At 50.7% G+C, this 9,370-nt stretch overlaps 1 protein-coding gene across 1 annotated transcript in view; it reads left to right on the forward strand.

The window, feature by feature from the left end:
• The window catches only part of garnl3 (GTPase activating Rap/RanGAP domain like 3), a 218,869-nt gene extending 209,781 nt beyond the window's left edge, over positions 1-9,088 (forward strand). The window contains 2 exon segments of the mRNA XM_046290303.1: positions 1,228-1,348; positions 8,774-9,088. Coding sequence (XP_046146259.1) covers positions 1,228-1,348; positions 8,774-8,939 — 287 coding nt within the window. The 3' untranslated portion in view covers positions 8,940-9,088.
• Positions 9,089-9,370: the final 282 nt, after the last annotated feature.

The following is a 9,370-nucleotide window of genomic DNA, read 5'->3' on the forward strand; positions in this document are numbered from 1 at the left end:
TCTAACCCACTAGAACCATCCCAGCATACTAACCTATCTAACCCACTAGAACCATCCCAGCATACTAATCTATCTAACCCACTAGAACCATCCCAGCATACTAACCTATCTAACCCACTAGAACCATCCCAGCATACTAATCTATCTAACCCACTAGAACCATCCCAGCATACTAATCTATCTAACCCACTAGAACCATCCCAGCATACTAATCCTATCTAACCCACTAGAACCATCCCAGCATACTAACCTATCTAACCCTAGAACCATCCCAGCATAGAACCATCCCAGCATACTAACCTATCTAACCCACTAGAACCATCCCAGCATACTAATCTATCTAACCCACTAGAACCATCCCAGCATACTAACCTATCTAACCCACTAGAACCATCCCAGCATACTAATAACCTACTCTAACCCACTAGAACCATCCCAGCATACACTAACCTATCTAACCCACTAGAACCATCCCATACTAACCTATCTAACCCACTAGAACCATCCCAGCACACTAATCTATCTAACCCACTAGAACCATCCCAGCACACTAACCTATCTAACCCACTAGAACCATCCCAGCACACTAACCTATCTAACCCACTAGAACCATCCCAGCACACTAACCTATCTAACCCACTAGAACCATCCCAGCACACTAACCTATCTAACCCACTAGAACCATCCCAGCATACTAATCTACTGTAACCCACTAGAACCATCCCAGCATACTAATCTACTGTAACCCACTAGAACCATCCCAGCATACTAATCTACTGTAACCCACTAGAACCATCCCAGCACACTAACCTGCTGTAACCCACTAGAACCATCCCAGCATACTAATCTACTGTAACCCACTAGAACCATCCCAGCACCCTGCTAACCCACTAGAACCATCCCAGCATACTAATCTACTGTAACCCACTAGAACCATCCCAGCACACTAATCTACTGTAACCCACTAGAACCATCCCAGCATACTAATCTACTGTAACCCACTAGAACCATCCCAGCATACTAATCTACTGTAACCCACTAGAACCATCCCAGCATACTAATCTACTGTAACCCACTAGAACCATTCTAAGCACCACCAGCGATTGTAATGCTATTTGTGCTCCTCCTTTCTAAGTGGTTAATTGAGCGGTTGTGTTGAGGTCGGTTCTTACTGAGTGTGCATGACATTCCCCTACTGAATGATCTTATTCTGTGTGTTCTTCCCAGGCTTGACCGAGGAGCCGAGCAGTAAGACCGACAGCAGCACGGGCAAACAGAGGAAGATGAGCAAGAAGACCACTGAGGAAGAGATAAAGGCACGAACATTGACCTCCACCAGCAGCGACAGGTGAAGGACCCATATCATCTTCAACAACTCAAAACCTAGACAGCAGCAGTGATTAGAAGTCATACATTTGGAGGGACTGCAGGCTGACATCGGTCGTCAGTTGAATGGTGTTTCCTCCGACACATTGATGCAGCTGGCTTCCGGGTTAAGGGGACGGGTGTTAAGAAGTGCAGCTTGGCTGATCATTTGCTAACGTGAGAAAAGCACACGTACCTAGAAGTTTCTCATTTTTGTTAATGGAATATTTGGCTTGAAGTCTCATGCGGGTACTTTAAATGTATTTTTATTTTATTTAACTAGGCAAGTCAGTTAAGAACAAATTCTTATTTTCAATGACAGCCAAGGAACAGTGGGTTAACTGCCTTGTTCAGGGGCAGAACGGCAGATGTTTACCTTGTCAACTCGAGAATTAGATCTTGCAACCATTTCCGTTACTAGTCCAATGCTCTAACCACTAGGCTACTTGCCTCCCCACGCCCCATGCAGTGGCGAACCATGACTATTGGAACTAGGCCCTCAGTTGCCGAAAAGATCTGACGCCATACATATAGAGAACTTGGATGCCTGTGTATACAGAGCATGTCTGAGACCTTTCTTTTGCAGACCTATGTAGGAGAAGCAATTCGTAGATGACAGAGTCAAACGGTCCTAAGCCACGCCTCGGCTGTGGCTCACAGCACATGTACACAACGGTCCTAAGCCACGCCTCGGCTGTGGCTCACAGTACAGGTACACAACGGTCCTAAGCCACGCCTCGGCTGTGGCTCACAGTACAGGTACACAACGGTCCTAAGCCACGCCTCGGCTGTGGCTCACAGTACAGGTACACAACGGTCCTAAGCCACGCCTCGGCTGTGGCTCACAACACAGGTACACAACGGTCCTAAGCCACGCCTCGGCTGTGGTTCACAGCACAGGTACACAACGGTCCTAAGCCACACCTCGGCTGTGGCTCACAGCACAGGTACACAACGGTCCTAATCCACACCTCGGCTGTGGCTCACAGCACACGTACACAACGGTCCTAAGCCACACCTCGGCTGTGGCTCACAGCACACGTACACAACGGTCCTAAGCCACACCTCGGCTGTGGCTCACAGCACACGTACACAACGGTCCTAATCCACACCTCGGCTGTGGCTCACAGCACACGTACACAACGGTCCTAAGCCACGCCTCGGCTGTGGCTCACAGTACAGGTACACAACGGTCCTAAGCCACGCCTCGGCTGTGGCTCACAACACAGGTACACAACGGTCCTAAGCCACGCCTCGGCTGTGGTTCACAGCACAGGTACACAACGGTCCTAAGCCACACCTCGGCTGTGGCTCACAGCACAGGTACACAACGGTCCTAATCCACGCCTCGGCTGTGGCTCACAGCACACGTACACAACGGTCCTAAGCCACGCCTCGGCTGTGGCTCACAGCACACGTACACAACGGTCCTAAGCCACGCCTCGGCTGTGGCTCACAGCACACGTACACAACGGTCCTAAGCCACACCTCGGCTGTGGCTCACAGTACAGGTACACAACGGTCCTAAGCCACACCTCGGCTGTGGCTCACAGCACACGTACACAACGGTCCTAATCCACACCTCGGCTGTGGCTCACAGCACACGTACACAACGGTCCTAAGCCACACCTCGGCTGTGGCTTACAGCACACGTACACAACGGTCCTAAGCCACACCTCGGCTGTGGCTCACAGCACACGTACACAACGGTCCTAAGCCACACCTCGGCTGTGGCTCACAGCACACGTACACAACGGTCCTAAGCCACACCTCGGCTGTGGCTCACAACACACGTACACAACGGTCCTAAGCCACACCTCGGCTGTGGCTCACAGCACACGTACACAACGGTCCTAATCCACACCTCGGCTGTGGCTCACAGCACACGTACACAACGGTCCTAATCCACACCTCGGCTGTGGCTCACAGCACACGTACACAACGGTCCTAAGCCACACCTCGGCTGTGGCTCACAGCACACGTACACAACGGTCCTAAGCCACACCTCGGCTGTGGCTCACAGCACACGTACACAACGGTCCTAAGCCACACCTCGGCTGTGGCTCACAGCACACGTACACAACGGTCCTAAGCCACACCTCGGCTGTGGCTCACAGCACACGTACACAACGGTCCTAATCCACACCTCGGCTGTGGCTCACAGCACACGTACACAACGGTCCTAAGCCACACCTCGGCTGTGGCTCACAGCACACGTACACAACGGTCCTAAGCCACACCTCGGCTGTGGCTCACAGCACACGTACACAACGGTCCTAAGCCACACCTCGGCTGTGGCTCACAGCACACGTACACAACGGTCCTAAGCCACACCTCGGCTGTGGCTCACAGCACACGTACACAACGGTCCTAAGCCACACCTCGGCTGTGGCTCACAGCACACGTACACAACGGTCCTAAGCCACACCTCGGCTGTGGCTCACAGCACACGTACACAACGGTCCTAAGCCACACCTCGGCTGTGGCTCACAGCACACGTACACAACGGTCCTAAGCCACACCTCGGCTGTGGCTCACAGCACACGTACACAACGGTCCTAAGCCACACCTCGGCTGTGGCTCACAGCACACGTACACAACGGTCCTAATCCACACCTCGGCTGTGGCTCACAACACACGTACACAACGGTCCTAAGCCACACCTCGGCTGTGGCTCACAGCACACGTACACAACGGTCCTAAGCCACACCTCGGCTGTGGCTCACAGCACACGTACACAACGGTCCTAATCCACACCTCGGCTGTGGCTCACAACACACGTACACAACGGTCCTAATCCACACCTCGGCTGTGGCTCACAGCACACGTACACAACGGTCCTAAGCCACACCTCGGCTGTGGCTCACAGCACACGTACACAACGGTCCTAAGCCACACCTCGGCTGTGGCTCACAGCACACGTACACAACGGTCCTAAGCCACACCTCGGCTGTGGCTCACAGCACACGTACACAACGGTCCTAAGCCACACCTCGGCTGTGGCTCACAGCACACGTACACAACGGTCCTAAGCCACACCTCGGCTGTGGCTCACAGCACACGTACACAACGGTTGCAAATATCGATAGCAGGAACCACGTTACAAGAAAATACGGTTGCGTCGTTTCAGATAAACATTTGCCAAAATAAAAAGTCACTCAAATAGTGGCAGAATAAATTCAACCACACATCTACTCACATTGTTGCAAGACCATGGACAGTAAGTATATGCTGTCAGAGAGAACAGTCACACTGCATGCGATGTTCTATCTCCAGCATGCAACAATACAAAAAATGAGCCACAACATGAAATGTCATGGACACAGTACTTCCAATTGCAACGTCATTACCTTTGTTTTTACCTCACAACCAGTGATCTAAAGTTGAAATAGTATTTTACACATTGTATTCAAAATGATATGAACAAAAAGCAAGCTGTAGATGAAAACAAAACGTCCACTCACCATTATGATTATCATTTCAAAACCAAGTCCATTCTCCTGTCCTTCTTAATGAAATGGGCAGGTTCATATAGCTTGTCTTTTGATTTTAAATCTGAAAGAAGTTATTTTTCGATTGAGATCAAAGCCAAAGGACAGTCGGGCCTGTCCAGTGGTGTTCCTGGAATATGTTCTTTCTACTGATGTAGGGAACACTGGAATGATCAAAACTAGACAGGTAAACAGATACAATTGGTGCATACAATCAATTAGTCTCTTTTGCTGGAGAAAGTGGAGCAGATCAGCCAGGGTCTTACCCTTGAAGTCAGACATTGAGTACATAACTACATAACGGTGAGTTCTGTTTTAAGCCGCGGCAAATCAAAATGAGGGCCATAACTTTCCTCGAGACTTGAGAACACAGAGTTTGGAAAGTTTGGCGTTTCCCTATATATTGGGAACATTTGTGGGTCAAGGAGGGCAAAGAACATGAGCCTTTCATGGTCATTGAGCCTGTTTCTTAGCTGAGTGACAATGTTGTTGATGATCGTACTGTGTAGCTGTTGGTACTGGTCGTGAACGTCTCCTTGCATATGTGTCCTGCGCCCCCTTGGTACTCCGGTCTCACAAAGTGTCCTCGTAGATGGAATCAGACTTTCCCTTTTCCCCTCTCTGTGTTGTTGCAGAGGTCCTGCGCCCCCTTGGTACTCCGGTCTCACTCACAGTGTCCTCGTAGATGGAATCAGACTTTCCCTTTTCCCCTCTCTGTGTTGTTGCAGAGGTCCTGCGCCCCCTTGGTACTCCGGTCTCACTCACAGTGTCCTCGTAGATGGAATCAGACTTTCCCTTTTCCCCTCTCTGTGTTGTTGCAGAGGTCCTGCGCCCCCTTGGTACTCCGGTCTCACACAGTGTCCTCGTAGATGGAATCAGACTTTCCCTTTTCCCCTCTCTGTGTTGTTGCAGAGGTCCTGCGCCCCCTTGGTACTCCGGTCTCACTCACAGTGTCCTCGTAGATGGAATCAGACTTTCCCTTTTCCCCTCTCTGTGTTGTTGCAGAGGTCCTGCGCCCCCTTGGTACTCCGGTCTCACTCACAGTGTCCTCGTAGATGGAATCAGACCTTCCATTTTCCCCTCTCTGTGTTGTTGCAGAGGTCCTGCGCCCCCTTGGTACTCCGGTCTCACACAGTGTCCTCGTAGATGGAATCAGACTTTCCCTTTTCCCCTCTCTGTGTTGTTGCAGAGGTCCTGCGCCCCCTTGGTACTCCGGTCTCACACAGTGTCCTCGTAGATGGTATCCCCTCTCTGTGTTGTTGCAGAGGTCCTGCGCCCCCTTGGTACTCCGGTCTCACCCACAATGTCCTCATAGATGGAATCAGACTTTCCCTTTTCCCCTCTCTGTGTTGTTGCAGAGGTCCTGCGCCCCCTTGGTACTCCGGTCTCACTCACAGTGTCCTCATAGATGGAATCAGACTTTCCCTTTTCCCCTCTCTGTGTTGTTGCAGAGGTCCTGCGCCCCCTTGGTACTCCGGTCTCACTCACAGTGTCCTCGTAGATGGAATCAGACTTTCCCTTTTCCCCTCTCTGTGTTGTTGCAGAGGTCCTGTGTCGCCCCTCTTGTGTTGTTGCACTCCGGTCTCACACAGTGTCCTCATAGATGGAATCAGACTTTCCCTTTTCCCCTCTCTGTGTTGTTGCAGAGGTCCTGCGCCCCCTTGGTACTCCGGTCTCACTCACAGTGTCCTCGTAGATGGAATCAGACTTTCCCTTTTCCCCTCTCTGTGTTGTTGCAGAGGTCCTGCGCCCCCTTGGTACTCCGGTCTCACTCACAGTGTCCTCGTAGATGGAATCAGACTTTCCCTTTTCCCCTCTCTGTGTTGTTGCAGAGGTCCTGCGCCCCCTTGGTACTCCGGTCTCACTCACAGTGTCCTCGTAGATGGAATCAGACTTTCCCTTTTCCCCTCTCTGTGTTGTTGCAGAGGTCCTGCGCCCCCTTGGTACTCCGGTCTCACTCACAGTGTCCTCGTAGATGGAATCAGACTTTCCCTTTTCCCCTCTCTGTGTTGTTGCAGAGGTCCTGCGCCCCCTTGGTACTCCGGTCTCACACAGTGTCCTCGTAGATGGAATCAGACTTTCCCTTTTCCCCTCTCTGTGTTGTTGCAGAGGTCCTGCGCCCCCTTGGTACTCCGGTCTCACACAGTGTCCTCGTAGATGGTATCCCCTCTCTGTGTTGTTGCAGAGGTCCTGCGCCCCCTTGGTACTCCGGTCTCACCCACAGTGTCCTCATAGATGGAATCAGACTTTCCCTTTTCCCCTCTCTGTGTTGTTGCAGAGGTCCTGCGCCCCCTTGGTACTCCGGTCTCACTCACAGTGTCCTCATAGATGGAATCAGACTTTCCCTTTTCCCCTCTCTGTGTTGTTGCAGAGGTCCTGCGCCCCCTTGGTACTCCGGTCTCACTCACAGTGTCCTCGTAGATGGAATCAGACTTTCCCTTTTCCCCTCTCTGTGTTGTTGCAAAGGTCCTGCGCCCCCTTGGTACTCCGGTCTCACTCACAGTGTCCTCGTAGATGGAATCAGACTTTCCCTTTTCCCCTCTCTGTGTTGTTGCAGAGGTCCTGCGCCCTCTTGGTACTCCGGTCTCACTCACAGTGTCCTCGTAGATGGAATCAGACTTTCCCTTTTCCCCTCTCTGTGTTGTTGCAGAGGTCCTGCGCCCCCTTGGTACTCCGGTCTCACACAGTGTCCTCGTAGATGGAATCAGACTTTCCCTTTTCCCCTCTCTGTTGTTGCAGAGGTCCTGCGCCCCCTTGGTACTCCGGTCTCACTCACAGTGTCCTCGTAGATGGAATCAGACTTTCCCTTTTTCCCTCTCTGTGTTGTTGCAGAGGTCCTGCGCCCCCTTGGTACTCCGGTCTCACTCACAGTGTCCTCGTAGATGGAATCAGACCTTCCATTTTCCTCTCTCTGTGTTGTTGCAGAGGTCCTGCGCCCCCTTGGTACTCCGGTCTCACACACAGTGTCCTCGTAGATGGAATCTGACTTTCCCTTTCCCCTCTCTGTGTTGTTGCAGAGGTCGTGTGTCAAAGTGCTGACTTTGTCAAACAGGCAAAATCTTTGAAACCAGTTATTATCGGTATTGAAGAGTAGGCAATTCCAACTGTAAAGCTTTTTTTTGTCAACTCACAGCTGGTAATCCATGGATAACACTCATAATTATTAACTTGAAAATGCCTTTTAAAACTCTTTCTTCGTTGCACCAAATCAGGCAGTGCAGAAGTTGGTCTATCGGTCTGTAGAAGATTGAACTTTTCATTAAAAGTTAGTCTTGAAAATGGCGATGCTAACAATTTAGCCACCACATAGTCCTCGATTACTCTCTCTGCAGTTGCCATCGTTACATACACTCACTGCAAAAAGTTAGCCAGCTAGCTAGGCTCAAGCGTGAGAAAACAAAATAAGGCTCTGAATTAGTGACGTATAATTAGGCTCTCTAAAGAGCCTTGAAGAATCGTTAAATTGTCCCACCTATTACAAGACAATTTGTGATTGGTTGAATCTACTGTCATTCCAAAATGCTGCTTTAATTGAAGTCAATGTCAATGACGTTGGCTGGTGCCTTCTAGTCAAAGCTCAAGGGCCTAGCCAATAAGCGTTGAGCCCAGCTAGATTATTTCTACCAAGAGACTACCAAAGAAGAATTCTGATTGGATATGTTTTTTTCTTGGATATTAACCCTTCTTTTTCCAAAACAATTGGAATATCATTACAATTAAGACAAAAATGTATTAAATCAATGAAAACACCATTACAGATTATATTAATATAAAAATATATACAGATTTGTATCTATCCTTAGGCCCTCTCTGAAGGCGTAGAGGGCCCTGGCGGTTCCCCAATGTTCAAATGATATGAGTGTAAAACATTATGATGTCGTGATTCAAACTGATGGGCATGCTGTGTGTCCTATCAGAGTGGGCTCGGAGTCGGCCGACACGGACTCGGACATCCAACGGCACTGCTCGTCCAGCTCGGAGGCGGAGCCAGAGAAAGTGGTGCTTAGAGAGGAGAGCCCGCCATTGGCCAGCCCCTTCACCCTCCCCACCTCTTTCGAAGAAGACATCCTGGACCTAAAGTGAAGACAATCCCATCATGCACTTATTTTCTGCCCTCCTCCTCCTTTCCTCCTCATCCCTCTTCTCTGCTCCTCCTTTCCTCCTCATCCCTCTTCTCTGCTCCTCCTTTCCTCCTCATCCCCCTCTTCTCTCCTCCTCCTTTCCTCCTCATCCACCTCTTCTCTCCTTCTCCTTTCCTCCTCATCCACCTCTTCTCTGCTCCTCCTTTCCTCCTCATCCACCTCTTCTCTCCTCCTCCTTTCCTCCTCATCCACCTCTTCTCTCCTCCTCCTTTCCTCCTCATCCCCCTCTTCTCTGCTCCTCCTTTCCTCCTCATCCACCTCTTCTCTGCTCCTCCTTTCCTCCTCATCCCTCTTCTCTCCTCCTCCTTTCCTCCTCATCCCTCTTCTCTCCTCCTCCTTTCCTCCTCATCCTCTTCTCTCCTCCTCCTTTCC

The sequence above is a fragment of the Oncorhynchus gorbuscha genome, linkage group LG11 (assembly GCF_021184085.1).
Source record: "Oncorhynchus gorbuscha isolate QuinsamMale2020 ecotype Even-year linkage group LG11, OgorEven_v1.0, whole genome shotgun sequence".
NCBI classification, from domain to species: domain Eukaryota; kingdom Metazoa; phylum Chordata; class Actinopteri; order Salmoniformes; family Salmonidae; genus Oncorhynchus; species Oncorhynchus gorbuscha.